The 23,008-nt window shown below is 29.7% G+C and overlaps 2 protein-coding genes across 2 annotated transcripts; one reads left to right on the top strand and one right to left on the bottom strand.

The window, feature by feature from the left end:
* Nucleotides 1-8,425: 8,425 nt before the first annotated feature.
* Nucleotides 8,426-12,530, top strand: LOC118051200 (cytochrome b-c1 complex subunit 7-2, mitochondrial). Its single transcript, XM_035061784.2, has 4 exons — nucleotides 8,426-8,613; nucleotides 8,730-8,887; nucleotides 9,278-9,325; nucleotides 12,136-12,530. Exons 1-4 carry the CDS (start codon nucleotides 8,520-8,522, stop codon nucleotides 12,202-12,204), a joined length of 369 nt encoding a protein of 122 aa, XP_034917675.1. The 5' UTR covers nucleotides 8,426-8,519; the 3' UTR covers nucleotides 12,205-12,530.
* LOC140954969 (small ribosomal subunit protein uS4m) lies at nucleotides 9,764-10,257 on the bottom strand (the record flags this gene model as incomplete). Its single annotated transcript, XM_073406231.1, is given in 2 exon segments — nucleotides 9,764-10,206; nucleotides 10,209-10,257. Coding segments are annotated over 2 exon segments (492 nt in total), but the record flags the coding sequence as incomplete, so codon positions are not given.
* Nucleotides 12,531-23,008: the final 10,478 nt, after the last annotated feature.

The raw sequence follows: 23,008 nt of genomic DNA, 5'->3' as shown, positions 1-23,008 counted from the left end.
ACACAAAAATAAAAAGGGTCGTGACCTGGATCTTAAACTGAATCATGAATTTAATAACTTTGCTATTATATTATTATTATTATTATTATTATTATTATTATTATTCAACATTTATGCAAATATTTAATTTTATAACAAAGAATTATTATATATATCAAAAATTAATTGTCCTCCTTCATCACACAACGAATAATAGAGTTTGTTAATTAATTGAACCTGAATAAATTTACTATTAATTACAGTAATTTATTAGCAATGGTTATAACAATTAAATGATATTTGGATATCTGCCCACAAATAATGGTTAGATAAGGGTTAATTTATGTGCTTTAATTCAAATTGGACCCAAAATATAGAGTTTTCAATAACAATTAATAAAGTCTAATAGGATTAAGAGTTTTTAAAATAAAATTATCTCTCAATTAACATTAATTAATTTCTTGGATACTACTAGAAACTCATAGAATATATAATTATTTTTTATGAACTCAAAAAATATATTTACCATTGAATAATATGTTATATTTTTATCAGAGTTTAATTAAGTTATATTAGAAAAATAAAATTGTATGTTCTATTATATTTACTATCATAAACAAGTAAAGGTCGTGATGCATACAAAAATATATAAGAATAAATGATAATAGGTTTATTACTAGTTAAAATCAAAATCCTTAAAAACCAGAAATATAATAAGTATATAGAGACTTTTAAAATACATAATTTTTATTCATCGTAGTCTTTCTTGTAAGAAAACTATTATAATTTTTTATATTGAAAAAAACTAGAAAACTCTAATAATGTTGAATATGAAAAATAAAATATGAAAAATAATTCCTTTAAATATGAAAAAAAAAAAACTAGAATAGCTTAATAACACAAAATAAAAAAATAAAAAATAAAATTAACTAAGAAAAATAATTATTTTCTTAAAAAAAAACTATTTCATCAATTTACCCCGGTTAGAAGGAATTCATCCTCAAGTTCTAACCTTAGTCAACAACCTTCATCCACCACAAACATCTTTTTATGTGTAGTCCACCTCATTTTAGGTCCCTAACACAACACCTTTATGTGAGTTATCTCATCTTGGATCCTTAACACAACACTTTTGTGTGGTTCGTCTTATCATGGATCTCACTATCAGAAATTTTAATAACAATAACTAACACAAACAAAAACAACACACTATTTCTAGTATGTTTCCTCCCTAATGAGGAACTTTCTCATCCTTTTATACACGAGCATGTTCTCTTTTACAATAATATATTATATTTTTGTCAGAGTTTAATTAAGTTATATTAGAAAAATAAAATTTTATGTGCTATTATATTTACCATCCTAAACAAGTAAAGATCGTGATGTATACAAGAATATATGATAATAGGTTTATTACTAGTTAAAATCAAAATCCTTAAAAACCAAGAATATTATAAGTATAAAGATACTTTTAAAATACATAATTTTTATTCATCGTAGTCTTTCTTGTAAAAAACTATTATAATTTTTTATATTGAAAAAAACTAGAAAACTCTAATAATGTTGAATATGAAAAATAAAATAAGAAAAATACTTCCTTTAAATATGAAAAAAGAAAACTAGAATAGCATAATAATACAAAATAAAAAAAAATTAACTAAGAAAAATAATTATTTTCTTAAAAAAGCTATTTCATCAATCTACCCCGATTAGAAGGAATTCATCATCAGGTTCTAACCTTAGTCAACAACCTTCATCCACCACAAACATCATTTTTATGTGTGGTCCACCTCATTTTAGGTCCCTGACACAATACCTTTATGTGAGTTATCTCATCGTGAATCCTTAACACAACACTTTTGTGTGGTTCGTCTTATCGTGGATCTCACCATCAGAAATTTTAATAACAATAACTAACAAAAACAAAAACAACACACTAGTTCTAGCATGTTTCCTCTCTAATGAGGAACTTTCTCATCCTTGTATACACGAGCATGTTCTCTTTTTACAATAATATATTATATTTTTGTCAGAGTTTAATTAAGTTATATTAGAAAAATAAAATTTTATGTGCTATTATATTTACCATCCTAAACAAGTAAAGGTCGTGACGCATACAAGAATATGTAAGAATATATGATAATAGGTTTAATACTAGTTAAAATCAAAATCCTTAAAAAACCAAGAATATTATAAGTATAAAGAGACTTTTAAAATACATAATTTTTATTCATCGTAGTCTTTCTTGTAAAAAAACTATTATAATTTTTTATATTGAAAAAAACTAGAAAACTCTAATAATGTTGAATATGAAAAATAAAATAAGAAAAATACTTCCTTTAAATATGAAAAAAGAAAACTAGAATAGCATAATAATACAAAATAAAAGGAAATAAAAAATAAAATTAATTAAAAATAATAATTATTTTCTAAAAAAAGCTATTTCATCAGTCTACCCTGGTTAGAAGGAATTCATCATCAGGTTCTAACCTTAGTCAACAACCTTCATCCACCACAAACATCTTTTTATGTGTGGTCCACCTCATTTTAGGTTCCTAACACAACACCTTTATGTGAGTTATCTCATCATGAATCCTTAACACAACACTTTTGTGTGATCTGTCTTATTGTGAATCTAACCATTAGGAATTTTAATAATAATAACTAATACAAACAAAAACAACACACTAGTTCTAGCATGTTTCCTCTCTAATGAGGAACTTTCTCATCCTTGTATACACGAGCATGTTCTCTTTTACAATAATATATTATATTTTTATCAGAGTTTAATTAAGTTATATTAGAAAAATAAAATTTTATGTGCTATTATATTTACCATCCTAAACAAGTAAAGGTCGTGACGCATACAAGAATATGTAAGAATATATGATAATAGGTTTATTACTAGTTAAAATCAAAATCCTTAAAAAACCAAGAATATTATAAGTATAAAGAGATTTTTAAAATACATAATTTTTATTCATCGTAGTCTTTCTTGTAAAAAAACTATTATAATTTTTTATATTGAAAAAAACTAGAAAACTCTAATAATGTTGAATATGAAAAATAAAATAAGAAAAATACTTCCTTTAAATATGAAAAAAGAAAACTAGAATAGCATAATAATACAAAATAAAAGGAAATAAAAAATAAAAATAATTAAGAAAAATAATTATTTTCTTAAAAAAAACTATTTCATTAGTCTACCCCGGTTAGAAGGAATTCATCCTCAAGTTCTAACCTTAGTCAACAACCTTCATCCACCACAAATATCTTTTTATGTGTGGTCCACCTTATTTTAGATCCCTAACACAACACATTTATGTGAGTTATTTCATCGTGAATCCTTAACACAACACTTTTGTGTGGTCCGTCTTATCATGGATCTCACCATCAAGAATTTTAATAACAATAACTAACACAAACAAAAACAACACACTAGTTCTAGCATGTTTCCTCCCTAATGAGGAACTTTCTCATCCCTTTATACATGAGCATGTTCTCTTTTACAATAATATATTATATTTTTGTCAGAGTTTAGTTAAGTTATATTAGAAAAATAATATTTTATGTGCTATTATATTTACCATCCTAAACAAGTAAAGGTCGTGACGCATACAAGAATATATGATAATAGGTTTAATACTAGTTAAAATCAAAATCCTTAAAAAACCAAGAATATTATAAGTATAAAGAGACTTTTAAAATACATAATTTTTATTCATCGTAGTCTTTCTTGTAAAAAAAAAACTATTATAATTTTTTATATTGAAAAAAACTAGAAAACTCTAATAATGTTGAATATGAATAATAAAATAAGAAAAATACTTCCTTTAAATATGAAAAAAGAAAACTAGAATAGCATAATAATACAAAATAATAAAAAATAAAATTAACTAAGAAAAATAATTATTTTCTTAAAAAAACCATTTCATTATTCTACCCCGGTTAGAAGGAATTCATCCTCAAGTTCTAACCTTAGTTAACAACCATCATCCACCACAAACATCTTTTTATGTGTGGTACACCTCATTGTAGGTCCCTGACACAACACTTTTATGTGAGTTATCTCATCATGAATTCTTAACACAACATTTTTATGTGGTCTCTTTTATCGTGGATCTCACCATCAGGAATTTTAATAACAATAACTAACAAAAACAAAAACAACACACTAGTTCTAGTATGTTTCCTCCCTAATGAGGAACTTTCTCATCCCTTTATACACGAGCATGTTCTCTTTTACAATCTCTTTCAATCATGGTTATTCAATAATATACAATAATTAATCACTAGGAATTGTTAAGCTCTAATATATATTATCTATGATTTCTAATCAAAACCATTAAGAATCGTTGGACTCTGATATCAACTGACACATATTAAAACAAAGGATAAAGAGGTCGGATGCAAGTTAAAACTTTCAGGGATCATGAATATCATAACTATGGATATAATGCTAGATTAAATTGCTAGGGTGTTAGATTATAATTATCATGGGACTTTACGAATGTTAAAAAATATTTGTTTTTGTAAAAAAAACTTTAGCATGAGACCATATGATGGGATGGATTAAATTGCTAGAGTGTTAGATTATAATTATCATGGCCCTTTTATGATGTTAAGAAATATTTTGAGAATTTTGGAAGGCTAGTACGAATTTCTACGGGACTAAGATGAAAATGCACCTAAAATTAAGTGATTAAAATGATTTTTTTTAATAGTTATTTTATATGGATATAATCTCAACATTGCCCCCAAAGAGATAATAAATGCATTACCTAAATTCAATTTTATATGACTTTAAAATATAATATAATTTTTACATAAAGTATTTTTCAAAGAAATATTAATTTTATATGGATACAATAATGTCAACATCCCCCCTAGAGGGATAATAAAATAACAATCAATAAAGTGGCAAGTATAAAATTTTATGATAGGTTTGATAAGATTTAATTTTAAACAATTTATGTTAGAACAAGTGACTAATAACTCAATATAATTAATTTTTAAAACAAAATCACACCCTAATTTCCATAACTTATTGCAAAAAAAAAAATTAAAATAGAGATGTCAAGTCAAGGCTTGCATCATAGTAGCAATATTGGAGAGGATTTTTATATATGAAAATATATACCGCGCATTAGTTCAAATTAATTAATCATGTTATGATTTAGTATATGAATCAATTATACAATGGAGTGATTAAAATTGTTTCATTTTATATAAACCTAATTTATCCCGTCATTATTCTTTTTTCAGTCTTCTTGTTTTGTCTTTTTTTTTTACAAACAATTGAATTCAAATTTACTTATAAATTAAATAAAATTCAACTTGTAATGTGGTTCGGAACAATGTGAAAGCGAAATCACTCATTATTTTTTATTTTAGAACCATTTTCAACTCAGAGTTATCAAACTCGATTTAGCTCAGCTCATGACGTGAATCTAATCTAAAATTCAAGTCACGAGTTGAATGAATTAACTTAGGTTGAGCTACAATAATATTGTTTTGAAGAAATTAAGATTTAAAATCGTTAAATTGAGTTTTAACCTGGTTGATGGAATCAAATCAAGCTAGTTTTAAGTTGATTTTTTTAAAACTTATTCTACACTAAAAACTAAGTCGGTCAAATTCCGGATTAGCCCATGGAAACCTTCTACATTTTCACCAACAAAAGTTACATATTTAGTTTTTGAATTAATCCAACAACTTTAAAGTTAACATGGGAAAAATGGAATGACGGTCCAAGGTCCAAATTCTCAACTAGTACTAATTAAAGTTTAGCCCATCTAATCATTTTTTCGTGGATCAATAAGAAGCAAAAGAAGCTTTGAAGAACTGTCACTCAATAGAAAGCTTTACAATAATTTTTGATATCATTATCTTGCTTTACAATATTAATAATAGCTTTGAAGTACTATTATTTTCTCCAAACACAGATCAATTAGGTCTTGATCCGAAATCTATCATGCGGGTCCAAACCAAGACGTGGCATGTTGAATTATATGAAAGCAGCACCAATTGGCCGATCTTGTTGTGTTTTTATTCCTTTGGTCTAAAGCATGCCCTTTTAACTCTTAAAATCTTTTAAATTCATTAAATTCTTTTAATTGCCTGTTTGTTTTTGCCATATAATCTGTTTTTAATGTGTTATTTATCATATATTTAAAAATTGTTGATGTTAAAAATTTATATATATATATATATATATATAACTTTAATGTATTTTTAATTAAAAAATATTTTAAAAAACATATTATACTACGATATCAAACACAGACGATATTATATATGAAAACAACTTCGTTAATTCAATTTCATTCCATGTAAAACAAAAAAATGTTAAAATCTCAGATTAATTATAATCTACAAGAGAAGATCGACTTATAATTATGTTAACACTCTGGAGAGAACCCTGCTTCTAAACGTGGGGCAAATTCAATTCCTTTTTGCTCGATCTTCCCACATTTTCCATGTCGATCGAATAGTTGCTGCGATTATTTGTCTTTGAAGCAATGCTTTTCTCAAAGGCAACCAACAAATCGGATCCTTAAATCTTTCATGGGCCATCGATTTTATAAAGCTGTCTGCATTCAGTCAAATGTGATATTGGAAGACAAGATTAAATCAATGATAAAGGTGATGTTCTTCCACTGTCAAGGCCTCCAATCAGGAGAAACATGTCGGCGACATGATTTCCCCTCTCCAAACATGAAAGTGGCCTCTCCATTTCAGTCACGGGAAAGTAGTATTACAATTTGAACTAATGTGGATACCGGTCGTAGGATTGTCACAGTAACAGCCACGAGAAGAAGAAGAAGAAGAAGAAGCAGGAGGAGGAGGAGGAGGAGGAGGAGGAGGAGAGCTTGGCTGATTGCCCTAGCTAGCAATCCTCTGATATTGGATACTTACGTTTCTTTGAATATGGGTTATTATAAAGCAAAAGTTATTCGTGCATGCAGCAGTATGTTCAAACCATAAAGCTGTGCCTGTTAGAGCTAAATACCAAACTGGCAAAATAACTATGAACAGTGCTTGACTTCATAGGTGACATGTGATGCCTGCAAGTCAGATCAGATTTTTTCTTAAATGGAAAAAAAAAAAAAAAAATTGAAGGTCTGGTTTGAAAAACTGGAGAGTTTGGTCTGGGAATCAAGGAGAAAAGAAAAGGAAAGGAAGAGGTCCTTGATATCAAACCGGGAGTCCATTATTTCTTCTAATTTTTTAACCGTCCCAATATTTTCCAGGTGCGTTGTCCAGTATGCATCCGATACCTTCTTGCATGCAGGCCGTTCACGTAAATTAAAGACCCTGGCCCTTAATGTGGCTCGGTGCCAGCCTGATTTGACCAGGGTTCACGGGGTAGGACATGCTCCACCGAACCGGATCCTCCCCTTTCTGCTCTGCCCGGGCTCACATTCCGTTTTGGTATACAGGTTAATTTCAAGAAAGGGTCCTGAAAATCAAAAGACGACCGGCATAAGCATCTTTGAATTATGAGGAAGTTGTGGTAATTTGTCTTTGCATGAACAAGGAGCTCTCCGCTTGTGTCATTTTGCATGGGAGCTTTGTGGTGATTGTGCGTTGTAAGGATCCTCTCATGTGCTGCTGTTTATCAGAAGAATCTTTCAATCTGTTCACTGAAAAAAGATTCCGGCATCAATTCCTTCTGTCTTCTCTTGACAGGAAACGGTGTCGTTGACCATCATAATCTTGGCCACGATACTGTGAAAATAGGGCCATTGCCGACGAAAAGTTTCTGCTGCTGTCGTCTCTCACGGCCACATGAGATTCTCACGACGATTTGCTTTTAGTTAATAATAATTGAAGATACTGCAGAAGATGCAACAGCCATTAATGAAGACGATTCTGCTACAACTATTGATACAGAGATCCTGCAGATATTCCAACTGCAATTATTGATACAGAGATCCTATATATATATATATATTTTTTTTCCTGGGTATCAATAATCTGAAAACTCAGTTGATAATTTTTTATAATAATATTTATATCATATTTAAAAAATTTCTATTTATTTAAATCAGGTCAGTATTCACGAGAGATTGAGAGCTGTCAATATAAATAATAATGAAAGAGCGTATTTGAAAGTATGATTGTGGTTGTTTTTCAAAGTATTTTTCATTTAGAAAAGTATGTCAATAATGTTATTTTATTTTTTAAAAATTATTTTTGAGATCAGCATATTAAAATGATTTGAAAGCATCAAAAACATATTAATTCGAAGAAAAAAATAAAAAATTTCAAATTTTATAAAAAGTGTTTTTCAAATGCAATCCCAAATAGCTAGAGAAAAAAACTGAATTATAGTCTTCACTATGGGCCTTTCTTTATTGGGCTCGTTTAGCCTGTTTTAACAAATTAAAATTTGGGCCTAGAAAATCTCCAACGAGCTCTACCCGATTCTTCCAGAAAAATGAGAAAAAAATAACTAAAAATAAAAAAGAGAGAGGAGGAGCTTTCAAAAACTTGCAGCTGCAAGCAGGAGGGAGAAAATACAGGAACCTTCCAAAATGGCGTCGTTTTTGCAATCGCTCATAGATCCAAGAAAGAACTGGCTTGCCAAACAACACATGAAAACTCTCTCCTCTCGCCTTCGCAGATACGGTCAGTTCCTTTTCCTTTTATTCAAAACCCTAATCATTTTTTTCCCACTCAATGTCAGTTACAAATTCAAAGAATTATTATATATTTTTTTAATTTTTTTAATTGGATTTATTTAGGGCTCCGATACGATGATTTGTACGACCCCTACTACGAACCGGACATCAAGGAGGCGCTTAATCGGCTCCCGAGAGAGATCGTCGACGCGCGTAATCAGCGACTTAAGCGTGCCTTGGATCTTTCCATGAAGCACGAGTATCTCCCTGAGGACCTTCAGGTTTATTATTTACTTATTTATTTATTAACTGCTAATTACTATTACATTTTTGTTATTAAATGATATTTATCTTTTCTTGTTTTCTTAGAATTGTACTTTGATTAATGGTATTTATATTTGGATTTTTTTCATATCATTTTGCAATTTTTATAAAAAATAATAATTTAAAAGGCATATTAGTTTATTCTGCATCTTGTGGAATTCAAACGTGTGATTAAATGATGAGGCGTGGTGGTCTGGGCATATGTGTTGGATTATAAATGTATTTGATCGAAGGATGCCTGGTGTTTTTGTTGCTGTTTTTTATTTGGATTTGGTGTGCATTATGTTTTATTTGATGGTAATTTGAGGTCTTATGGGTTTTTGCATGTTTACGTTGGACTTTCCTAGGCAATGCAAACACCATTCAGGAGCTACCTGCAAGAAATGCTGACCCTAGTAAGTGTTGTTTGAATTAAATATATCTCTATCTATTCTGTATAAATTTCCTTTTCTTTTCTTTTCTTTTTAATTTAACTCTGTAGATTGCAGGTGAACCCCAAAGTGTTTGTATTTTTTTAAATGGTTTTGGGTGTATGCATTTACCTGATATGAATTATTTGTGCGTACAGTCCATAAATTGCAGTGAATTAGCATCCTTGTCTATTGCGTGTGTAATTTTACTTTTTTTGAATTAGGGTATCAAGTCATAAGCTAGATGAGTAGATGATTGTTTTCATATTTACTTTCCTTTCCTGCTGTTGAGCTCTTTTGCATCAGGAGTTGTTACATGCTAGATTAAACAAAAGCGTTGTGTTACTTTCATGTTGCTTTTCCATAAAAATTTGTCCCATGACTCTTAATTTATAATGCAGTAGTTGCTCTCCTGTGTCTGTTTCACTGGCAATTAGTAGAAGACCGCAACCATTGCAAAAACTGGGATTTTAGTAGTTGGTGGCATCCCCTATTAGTTATGAGTAGGTGGAACCATTCTGTTTTGGTTCTTCTCCTGACCGGGTGATCCAGGAATTTCCCTATGATTTTATCAACTAATGTTTCAATATAGAAAGATCTCCTTATTTCTTCACTGCGGATTCTTGCGTCATTTTCTTGAAAAGATATTATATCACCGTGGGACACTTTCAAATGAGTAATGCTTACCATTCTATTATTCACACAAACCCTTCGATGACTTATCCGCTGCCTTGCTTGAGGAATAGTTTCACAAAAATGGAGACAAACCAGAATAACGTCCAATCTTCTTTCTAGATTGAGTAGAAAAGGGATATATGAAGTTCGTTCTCTTCCTCTGTGCATCTCGGGTAAATCACCATAAAAATGGACAACTTTCATGTAGTTTGTAATTGGATGTAACTGTTAAGATTTTCGATGATTCATTACTTGAAAGAATGGTGCTGTGTATTTTGTATGTGGACCATGTTGCTGCAATGAAAGAAAATACTCTTCTGGTAGTGGTAGTTCTTTGATTGAGAGTAGGTTTCTCTCTACAGCTTCTTTACTGTTACCTATAATGCATTAACCTGCTTATCCTATATTTGGACCAAAATGACATGCAGCTGTGTTTATTCTCCTATTGAAGTTCTGATACTCTCATCTTTGTGATGTGAATTTATGTTATATGAATATTGTGGTGCATGTTAAATTTTAGAAGTGGAGAATGTGTACTGTAAGCTAATTATTGTTGAATTGGGTACTAGTTTTGGACATGACTTCACTCTTGGACTGCGTCCTTCAGTCCATAGAAGTGTCCTACTGATTTTAGGTGGTTGGCTTTGGTTTACTTTCTTTTGAGTATGCTCACGATATTGTGTCTGTGTTCCATCTCGAGCAGATTTTTCTTGTTTGTCTAGATAGTTTAATTTTATAATTGATCAATTGCTATCGTGTTCGTACTGCATTGAATCTAATCCAGCTCCTATGCTATGGATTTTTTATATAGAAGGTAGCAAATGAGAGAATTTGATCAGCTTCGTATAGAGGTTATCTTAAGTTGCATAAATTAGGAATATTCAGAAAATTGTATCATGTTTTGCATGAATTTCTTGGTCATAGATGGATTTGCCTAAATTTGGAAGCAAGCTACAGTTTTTTAGTCTTTCACCTATTGATCTATAGCTTCATTCAATTTGTTGCTGGACCACTTTTGAATGATATGGGTTGTTCTGTGAAGCAGTTTGGTGCCCAAGCTGCTGCTTTGACCTGTATGGTACTCATTTCATTTAGGAATGTGATTTTGCATACGTGCTGGATGCATTATATTGGATGATTTTATGTTACATCATCTGCTAAGATGTGGATTGGTTATGACAAAGATATTGTCAGTTTTGCAGATTTTGGCATCATTTTTCATCATAATTTAAATCAATCATCCAATTTTAGATCAAATTTATGAAAACGAATAAGCTTGAAATCATTTTGACAATATTTTGTTGCACTGTGGATTTTTATCCTTTCTTTCATGAGGATTTTGTACATCATCTAGATGATTTAGCTTTTGGTTGCTGATGGTCCTGTTCACCTAGGCAGGTTGCTAGACTTACCTCGCCCTTCTCAGAGAAAGAAATGGGGTGAGGGGGCTTGTTCGTACATTTATGAAAGCATAAGGTGCATGCTAGTACATGGGAAACATTGTTAAGAATATATAGAAAAAATTTAGGAATTAAATAAGCTTGGGGTAGAAATGCTTCCATTCGTTGCTTTATTTTGGGGAATATGATAAGATGTAAATTTTGTTATTGCAAAAACAATAACAAAACAGTTGTTGAATTGGAGACATTATTGAAGACGAATAAGCTTGAAATCATTTTGACAATATTTTGTTGCACTGTGGATTTTTATCCTTTCTTTCATGAGGATTTTGTACATCATCTAGATGATTTAGCTTTTGGTTACTGATGGTCCTGTTCACCTAGGCAGGTTGCTAGACTTACCTCGCCCTTCTCAGAGAAAGAAATGGGGTGAGGGGGCTTGTTCGTACATTTATGAAAGCATAAGGTGCATGCTAGTACATGGGAAACATTGTTAAGAATATATAGAAAAAATTTAGGAATTAAATAAGCTTGAGGTAGAAATGCTTCCTTTCGTTGCTTTATTTTGGGGAATATGATAAGATGTGAATTTTGTTATTGCAAAAACAATAACAAAACAGTTGTTGAATTGGAGACATTATTGAAGAATGTCTAACTTAAATTAACTGAATCCTGCTTCACAAGCTGTGTTAAAATGAGTTTTTTTATCGTGTTTTGCAGGTGAAGAAGGAGAGAGCAGAACGTGAGGCTTTGGGAGCTCTGCCTCTTTACCAGCGCACCATTCCATGAGTTTCTTAGCATTACCCATGTCCATTTCATATTGAAGTAAATCTTGTTGAAATTTTTTTCCTATATGTTCCGCTCCGCTTACAGAAGGGCAGATGGATTATGTCTCTGCTTGATAAGTTGTTCTCCCAATCTTTTCGTGATGGTGGTGGTTAAATGTTGTCACTAGGTTGTCTTTACCGACACCTTTGCCAATAATCATGTAGAACCCTGCTATTTAACTTTTATTTCATGGTCAACTGCAACAAAAAGGATTGTCTTTTATTTTTACTTGTAGCTGACTTATGATCTCGGTTGATAATTCTTGAAACATGTGTGGTTTTTACCCAGGAACTAGGCTATGTAGGTCATGATTTCATTTGTGCCTTATGGCAGCAGATGCTGGCAAAGAGAGAGTAGGTCTGGTATGAACGTCTTGGCATGGTTGCTCGATGGTCACATGCTAATGGTTATAATTCCCTCCCTTCCTTTCTTAAGGTTAGCAGATACATGCTCGTTTTATTTTTCTCTTTTACCTGTACAATAAAATCACAAATCTATGTCCACATATGCGTACAGAAGGGGTGTTGGGGAGATAGTAATGGATTTAAGTAGCTATTTTATTTTACCTTTTGGAATATGCTGTTTTACTACTATAGCGGGGCTATAGTATGATAGATGAGGTCTTAACACTGTTCCTTCCCAGGTTTAAAGTTAAAACGATTATGGTTTCATGTTTCAACTTTGTACACGGCACGTGTAGGAAATTTGAAAGCTGAAGGACACAGTCGGTTCGATTCTCAAAGGCATGTCCATTTTAGTCCTTTCCCTAACCCCAATACTTCTTTGGTGGATCTTACGTTTGAATAGTTCATAGTGTTGTTTTATTTTCTTTTATCTGTAAACATGCACAAACGGCTAGGGGAAAGAAAACTCTGCCGCATTTCAGAAGAGTAAATTCATTTTGCTTCCTGTTTAAGCCTCCAAAATCGATTGCATTCTGCAATAGTTGATTTCTGACACCATGATTTTAGACCCCATCACCTGGAGTTGTAACCAAAATTACGTACACAGACTTCCTTCTCACATCTTACGGGATTGTCCTCATAAATGGGACCATGTGCAAGTGCTTTCATGTTTTTTCTGCCTTCATGTACCTACCTTGAGGTTACTGCTTGCATTAAGAACTTAAAGATTTAAGAATCGATTTATTACACAGTGCCATTAGCAGCTTGTGTCTGGTACAACAATATTGACCTTGTAGACCCACATCCAAAGTTTCTTTACAAATCCCATATAGTTCCATGTGGCTTCATCATCTGAAGGTCGGCCATAAATGTTTTGTATTATAATTGTATGTGAGGGGGTGGGGCGGCTTTTCAAGATACGTCATTCTGATTGGACAAGAACTTGCCAAGTGGAGAGCCAAGGTGGTTCTCTTGTTGTGTGATAGGTACACGTCTTTTGTCACCCGCCTTCTGTCTCCTCCATGAGGGTTTTTTCCTTCCTGCAAATGAACATTTCCATGTGATAACATGTATCCATGCTTTAATGAGAAGGCTGGTCTTGCAATAAAATACCACCTTCCTTCTTGTCTCTTGACCTCATGGATTATCTGGTAACACTTTACTGTCGGGCAGAACATGTATGTGTCGCTTCTCACTAGTTATAACATGAAGAGGAAGCCTCAAAAAAGATCATTATAAGTGAAAGTAATCACTTTTTTTCATGTAGATAAAAAATGTAGGCCTGAGAAGTTCACCATTTCAGGATAAGGAAGAATCTAAATGTTTAAACTGAAGATAGATCGCAAAAATCAAAGGAGATTGGAGCTTTAAATTTGGAACTAGATTTGTCAGTTGGTAGAATGTCTATCTTAAATCATTGAAAGTAGGACTATCTTCATCGTGTTAATAAATCTGAAATACAGTGGAGGTCCATTTCATGTGGGATCTCAATGTATGTCCTCGCAAGTTTTTTGTTTTTTCCTTCAATCCCCATTTATGAAACACCGAGAAGAAAAAATGAGAAAAAAAACCAGTAGTTGGAAGAAAAGGGATGAGAGAAGAAATATTTGATGGTAAAACAATGCCAAGTGGCTATCCGAGTTCCAAAACAAAAGAGTGAAAATAAGGGATATATTATGTTTCATTTGATTGCCGAAGGTAGTAAAAAACAATCATCAATTCAATGAAATTTTCCATTTCACAATTATAGAGATGGTGTCTAGGGTGTTCAATTTAGGTTCTCAAATCATAGGTTTGATGTGTCTAAATTAGGTTTTGAGTTGGGAATTTTGGCAAGCGATTAGCATTGTATACATGAGATTTCTGAAAAGCCTGTATTAGGATAACATAGAATCACATGAAAATCTTTACATCCTGTGCCTCACTAGAGCTGTCCACTTGAAATTTAATATGGAATGCAGATACAGAGACTACACATATGAACTAGAACTACCTCTGAGTAGTGCCATTATCGAGGTAGATAACTTCAATGAACCCATTGCAATAGTTTGCAGGTACAGTCCATTGCCCGTCCGGCCACATCTCGAGTAATTGCGATGTAATTGTGTGACCTTCTATCTCAGATAGAATGCTAGATAGTGTTTCTTGACGAAGATCAAAGCAAGAATTAACTACCTTTGTATTTTCTTGACGTCCCATTGCAATAGTTTGTTTTTCATAGGTTTTTTTATTATTATTTTACTTGAAAAAAAAAGTGATTGATAACAAAAAAAAAAAAATAATAATAATAAGTTATCATTTCCTTGGCATATAATTAAATAAAAAATAATCTTGTGAATAAAAAGTTGTTAAATCTAATAAAGTGCATGGCTCGGGTTGTGGGTCGGTTTTTCAGCTTGACTTGAGTTTATTTTTTAATTGAATATTTTTATTTTAATTTTCATCTTTTAACATTAAGTTGATTGAAAATTAAGTAACGTAGTTGTTAAATCTAATAAAGTGCATGGCTCGGGTTGGAAATTAAGAATTAAAAAAAAAACTGATATGACCACTTTGAAAAATAAAAAAAAAAAAAAAATAATACATGATCTACTTTTTAGAGAAATTTTATAATGCTCGGGAAATAACTAGTAGCAACCTACTAGTTACTTCTAGAACACATTTTAAAGAAAAAATATATATACAACTAAAAAAAAAAAATATATATATATATATACACACACAACTATATAAAAAAAATTTAAATGAAGATATTCTTATAATTTTTAATTTTTAGTGGATTATAGATTTTATTTTTATTTATTTTTTTATATCTATCTTTATTTTAAGATAAGTTCATAAAATAAATAAGAAGATATTATTAATTAATATCTAAACATCATAAGATTTTCCTAGTTTTCACATAAAAATGGAGTTGAATCTTTATTGGCTATGGAGCCCGATACATTCTATGACTTGTGAGTGAATTTCAAAATAATATTGAGCAACTTAAGTAGAAGTGATTTCTTTTTTTAATGTCAAATTGTAAGAGGGCAAGAGGGCAAGGCCCTTTTTACAGTAAGTGGTCACGTTCAGAAAGTTATCGAGAGACAATATTAATAAATGCAAGCCACGTGGGCAGTTGAGACACCGTCTAATTTTCTGTACATAAGACGGTTGGTTGGGTCGTCTGTCTCTGTTGTAAAATCCAGCAAGAGATTCTAACAATGGGGCGTCGTGTTACTGTTTTTCAAAACCATTTAAAAACATAAACAAAATTATTCTTATATTTATTTTTTTGTAATTTGTATTGTAATTTTTTCTTGATATTTTTTTTTTGATAAAAAATTATGCAAAGACTATGAAAATAATGTTTCACTAGAACAATTACAATATTGTTTTATTATTCTGCTATGTTAAAAATTAACTTAGAATTTTATATACTTTTATTAACATATATAATCTTTAATATTTTTATTATATGTAATCATTAATTTTTTGATTCACGGTTATATTTTTTTATTTTATATCATAAAATACAATAATAAAACATGTGCATTAATTATTTTGTATTAAAAAAATTATTCAACCTGCAACAAAAACAAATTAAATAAATAAATTGACACTTTATTTTTTATATTTATTAATATAAATAATTCTTCATGTATTTAATTAAATAAAAAATTACTAGTCAAATAACCAGTTTCTAAAATAATCTTCAAGTCTGGTGGGAAGAATTTTCAATAGGATTTCTGTGTACCCTTTTGGCACTAAGAAAGTGATTGGCTTTGCATTAGCTTCTGTTTTTTTTTTGTCAAACTTAATAAGATGATGTTTGGTTATTTTCAGCAGCAGTGTTTTGGCCATGGGATCCATAAAAATTTAATGTTTCACCTATATTTTTGCACAAACAATTTTTTCATGATTTTCTTACAGTGTTTATATTAATTGCACTATTCAATGAATAATGCAATTAGCATAAACAGTGTATATATATACAATGTTCATGTAAACAGTGCAAGAGAATTGCATTGTGTGAACTTTTTTTTTTTAGGGTGTTAATTTTTTTAACATTTTAAAAAAAAAAAAAACTAATTTAAAGTGAATTAAATTCACTTGCAATGTGATGTGAAAAATATTTTTTTTTCCTAAAAAAACTAGTATAGAATGAATTAAATTCACCCGCATTGTAATATCAATTTTATACCTGATAATATTTTATCTAACTTTATTACATGCTCAAAAAATTATAAAAACTGTAGTTCTTATCAGATGTATTTCGTACGTAATGAAATTGTAGATGGTTTCATGGAATAATAAAAAAATATTTTATATAAAGTATAATTTATTTCATGATGTAATAGCAATAGTTAAATCCACAATATTTAAATTAAAAATCATCAATATTAATATATATTTTTTAAAATTATTTTTATAACCTCAATTTCAAAAGCATTCTTAACCAAACACATTAAACTATTTTTTCTTCAACCTCAATTTCAACCATAGTTTTGATCAAACACCTATTTTTTCAAACCAACCTCAACTAAAAATATTTTTTATAAAATAATTTTTTTCAAACTATAACCATAATAACTACATCAATACCAAACACACTCTATAATCCATATGCACAAATCACTTTTAAGTGTCACTTCATCACAATTACGGAAAAAATATATGGATGTGATTAGGGTGACAACCTTGTTAATCACGAACCATTTTAAAAAATTAAATTTTTATATTTTACTTCAAACTAATATTTTTTGGTATTTTAAAATTATTTTAATTTGCTGATATTAAAAATATTTTTTAAAAAATAAAAAATATATTATTTTGATATATTTTCGAGTGAAAAGTAACCGCAACCACTCCTAAACATGCTCATTGCCTTACGATCTCCTACGTGTTCCGATAGTATTTAATTTTTTTAATTTTTTAATTATTTTTTAAAATTATTTCGATCATTTCTAATGTTAAAAATAAAATTTTAAAAATAATAATAAAAAATTATTATTTTTATATATTTTGAATCCAAAATCACTTTAACATGTGTTTAGTATTACAATATAGGGTGATTTTTAAAATTATTTTTTTATTTAAAAATATATTAAAATAATTTTTTTTTATTTATAATATTAACACATTAAAAACATAAAAAAAAATACTCAAAAATATATGTGACAATAAAAACAAGACTGTAAGAGGTGAGCAATGCTCGACATTATTTCTTGCAATTATTTAAGATAAGGTGAGGGCATATGTTGGCACTTCAAAGGGAAAAATTCATTGAATATTTGGCTGTGGGATCCTTGCAATGGTAATCAACTAAGAGATGCATGATAAGGAATAATAATAATAATAATAATAATAATAATATAATGTAGCTATTTAATTTTATATTCTGCTGTTTATTAAGCCATATCTGGATGCTTCTCACATGGGTAGAAGTTCCGAGGCTTGTCCCGTGCAAATCAGAGAACATGAACTTAAACTTCACCTTGACAGTTTTGGATCCATTACAGCAGGCCTATCCTTGCAATCTGAAGCAAGAACAAAAAACACAGAAAGAGAGAGGGATCATTGCAGCTTATATGATGATAAGAGCAATTGTATCCAAACCTTGGGACTCCAACACCAAAAATGAATTTAGGTTGAATGAATTGAATATCTCTAGGCTGTCATGCAACAACATAATTGTTCACTGCATAACTAGGAATTTGTTAATGTCCTAATTTTTATAGTTTTCAAACTCGTGCCTTATTAGGGTTTGGATTATTTGATTGTTGAGTTAATTTACGAGTTTTCGAGTTCGATTACAATTATTATTTTTATTTAAAGCCATTTTGTTTCAAATTTTTTTTATAAATCCCTTAATTTAGGTATGATTTAGTTTAGAATGGATTTGATCAAATTAACTATATAGCGGATAAAACTTCGAATCAATGTAAAAATAATAATTTGAAATGAAACTCCAAACATAAAATCAGGTTGAATGAATTGAATATCTTAAGCTATCATGTAACATCATAATTGTTCAGTGTATAATTTTAAAGTTGTTGATGTACTAGTTTCTATAATTTTCAGACTCGCGCCTTATTAGAGTTTGGATTATTGAATTGTTGAGTTAATTTACGGGTTTTCAAGTCCGATAACATTTATTATTTTTATTTAAAAACATTTTATTTTAATTTTTTTAATAAATCTCTTGATTTTGACCTGATTAATTTCAGAATGGATTTGGCTAGATTAACTAAATAATAGATAAACCTTCAACAAATCAATTAAAAATAAATAATTTGAAATGAAACTCGACTATGAGTCTCAATACATTATTGGAAAGGTAGGTTAAAGAAATGAAAAGGGAATATTATTTTGTTCTTTCTTTAATTTCTCAATACCCAAACCAGCCGACAAGACCATAAACCTTGAACAATCAAATGCAGAGACTCCAGATCACAGAATAATACAGAAAAAGTATGTTAGTGACAACAAAAAATCAGGGCATATCCCTAAAATTCAACACAAACTACATAGATCTGAATTTTGGACCATATATAGAGGAAAGAAAAAGATATATCCAGAAAAGGAAGAGGACAGCGGTCCCTCCAGACCTGCGGCCTGAGCACCGTCGTCCACATGAAGATGATCGGGGAATAGATGAGTCTGAAATTGAAGTAAGGCCTACTCTCATGCGTTATTATTATTATTTTTACAAGTTAAAAGGCCCACATGCCCTCTGTTCTTCTTGTTTCCCCTCGCCGCTCGTCCGCCGGGTCCCTCGACTTCTGATCACCTGGCCCTCTTCCTCATGGCATGTTTCTTTCACTCCTTTAAACATGGATCATCTTTTTAATTCTACAGGCACCTCTTTGTTTGCATCCTGGGGGTTTTTGGTCTTTTGGGCTTAGGACATTACGCATTTATGGAGGATCTTTGTTGATTTTTCAGGTGAAGTTTTTACCTTTGGTATTTGAAGAATGGGAAGAGACAAGAGGAAGCTTGTTTTCGAGCATTGTTATGTGAAAAAATGGTGTAATTGATCAAATGACATTCTCTTTTGCCTTCTTTTTGTATAGATAAATTAAGAATCCTAGAATTTGAATTATGAGAAAGAACTTAACTATTTACATCTTATATTTATTTCTTAATAATTATGAATTTAAGTTCTTTTAATATAAGTGGAAATTTATAGTGTTATTAATTTTAGAATTTATAGAATTAAGCACCGTCGTCCACATGAAGATGATCGGGGAATAGATGAGTCTGAAATTGAAGTAAGGCCTACTCTCATGCGTTATTATTATTATTTTTACAAGTTAAAAGGCCCACATGCCCTCTGTTCTTCTTGTTTCCCTCGCGCTCGTCGCCGGGTCCCTCGACTTCTGATCACCTGGCCCTCTTCCTCATGGCATGTTTCTTTCACTCCTTTAAACATGGATCATCTTTTTAATTCTACAGGCACCTCTTTGTTTGCATCCTGGGGGTTTTTGGTCTTTTGGGCTTAGGACATTACGCATTTATGGAGGATCTTTGTTGATTTTTCAGGTGAAGTTTTTACCTTTGGTATTTGAAGAATGGGAAGAGACAAGAGGAAGCTTGTTTTCGAGCATTGTTATGTGAAAAAATGGTGTAATTGATCAAATGACATTCTCTTTTGCCTTCTTTTTGTATAGATAAATTAAGAATCCTAGAATTTGAATTATGAGAAAGAACTTAACTATTTACATCTTATATTTATTTCTTAATAATTATGAATTTAAGTTCTTTTAATATAAGTGGAAATTTATAGTGTTATTAATTTTAGAATTTATAGAATTAATCAATATATATATATATATATATATAAATTAATCTGAATACCAATATTAATAAAAAAAAAAAATTAAGAATCTGGTTTGTACAAGACCAAACTCTATTCTAGGTTAAAAAACGTTCGATATCAAGGTTTAAAAGCATAAAAATATTGCAACATGTAGAAAAGTTGACAGAAGAGACAAAACTCGCCATCTTTCATAACAACAAGGGAGGCATTTGAGTTGATTAAGAAGGGTAAAATTGCAAGAAAATATCAAAAAAAACAAAAAAAATTGGAGAAGACTTGGATTGGTCACATGGTGCTAGGTTACTTGTTTACATGTCACAATTATGTCAAAGCCAAAAATTAATGATAAGCCACACGATAAAGCAATAAAATTTATCCTAATTTAATATTTATAACGTCAAAGGATTGGTCTATTGATTAAAAAAGTTAACATACTTTTTTTTGTAATCATTATCATTTAAATCTCAATATTGATTACAAAAGTTAACAAACTTTTTTTGTAATCATTATCATTTAAATCTCAATTTACTAGAAACTCCAATTAAGTTTTAATTCCGAAATGATGAATGGTTTGTTTTATATAGGATTATAAAAATAAACTTTGTTTTAATATTCGAAAGATGTCCTCAATATTAACAAAAAAAATAAAAATGGAATGGGATTTTAATGTACCCTTCTCATTAAATATTACTCACCTTAATAGTGTTTTTTTTATATATATATATAATTTTATTTTTTAATATTAGATTTTATTTAAGAATGAGCTTCATAATTGGTTTTAATGAGATTGTTTTAGTTTTATGAATTTGACCGTAAGTTTTGCTTGTTAACTTAGTTTGAGTTGAGTTTTTTTTTTAAAATTAATTTTTTTTATCTCAATTTTATCTTTTAAACATTGGATTGAAGAGCAATCATACTTTATGATTTGTTTTGGTTTATTTTCTATCAGGTTATCCTTATCTCATGACTCGGGCCATGAATTTGATAGTTAACTTGTGTTAACTCAAGCTATTTTTTGTGTTTTTTAATTAAATTTTCAATTTCAATTTTAATTTTAATTTTAATTACATCTTTCAACATTAAATTTATTGAAATTGAATTTCATAATTTATTTCAATTTACTTTTTATTGGGTTATTTCAGTCTCATATCTCAAGTCACGAGTTTGGATGGTTAACTCGAGTTATTTTTTTTGTTTTTTTATTATTATTTTTTTTAATTTCATCCTTCAATATTAAGTTTCTTGGAAAATTAAGTTTCATGATTTATTTTTGAATTTACTTTTTATATTATTATGATGGTCTCATGACCTGATATTCAGATTTGTAGGTTAACCCGAGTTAACTCAATGTTATTGTTTTAATATTTATAAAATAGGTTTAATTTTGAATATTTATTCTGAATCAAACAATATTTTTACTAATTATTTAAATTATTTTTAAACTCGTAAAATTAATTGCGTCATATCAGAATAATTACAGAGATTAAGATTTGTTAGTTAATCAAACCAATAACATATTCTTCTCTATCGACAAATTAACAAAGGCTAACTATTTTTTTATTTAATTGACTAATGACAAACCCAATTCATTCCCATTTTTCCTAACCGATTATATTTCATGTTATCGTGAAACTGTTCTTATAAATATATTATTAAATATTCATTTAAAGATATGGGTTTTGACCACATTTGACCATCAAATTAAACTACAAACCCTTTAGAAATTCAAACGCATTTATCTTTATTAAATTCTACGACGGCATATTTATTTCATATATTAAGACATTCACTTAGTTTTTCTAATGGTTAAGATATTGATTTTTGGATTAATCTTTATATAGTAAAAATACAATTTTCCATAATTAATTATTCATAGATTTTCTACACTCATATACTCTGAATTAAAAGAAATTACAGTCATCTATTTTTCCCATGATAAATTACAGGACGAAGATACCCTCAACAACATTGAGCCAAAAGGTGGACATGTATTGCTTGCATAAGCTATGCTATGGGAAGGGAAATCATGTGACCATGAAACAACTTCTATCTTCGGGTTTTCTGAGATTATGATAATAATGATTAAAAGTATTTTTTATGTAGAAATGATAAAAAGAAAAATTATTTTTAAAAAATTATTGTTAACATCAGTACATTAAAACGATTTGAAAAGTTTTTAAATTGTAGTGGTGATAGCGGTTCGAAGTACTTTTTACTTAAAAATACATCAAAATAATTTTTTTATTTTTTAAAATTATTTTTTGATATCAGCGTATAAAAACGATCTGAAAATATAAAAAAATTATTTTAAATAAAATAAATTTAAAATTTTTAAAACTACAATTTACACTTCCTTCCTAAACGCACTCTTCATCGCCTACCAAAAGACACGTCAAGATTCTGGTTTCATTATCAAAAGTAAAACAATTAAAAGGTATGTATGATCTCGTCATTAGAAAATGCCAAGTGAAGACACATGCCATCATGATGTCAGTCTTGCTATTTCTTTCAAATCCAAGGGCTTTTTTGCCTCACGGCATGCATATAAGCTCGTGCT

The sequence above is a fragment of the Populus alba genome, chromosome 18, assembly GCF_005239225.2.
Source record: "Populus alba chromosome 18, ASM523922v2, whole genome shotgun sequence".
In the NCBI taxonomy this organism is placed as follows: domain Eukaryota; kingdom Viridiplantae; phylum Streptophyta; class Magnoliopsida; order Malpighiales; family Salicaceae; genus Populus; species Populus alba.
Note: the sequence above shows the minus strand (reverse complement) of the source record. Positions and strands in the feature narration are given on the sequence as shown.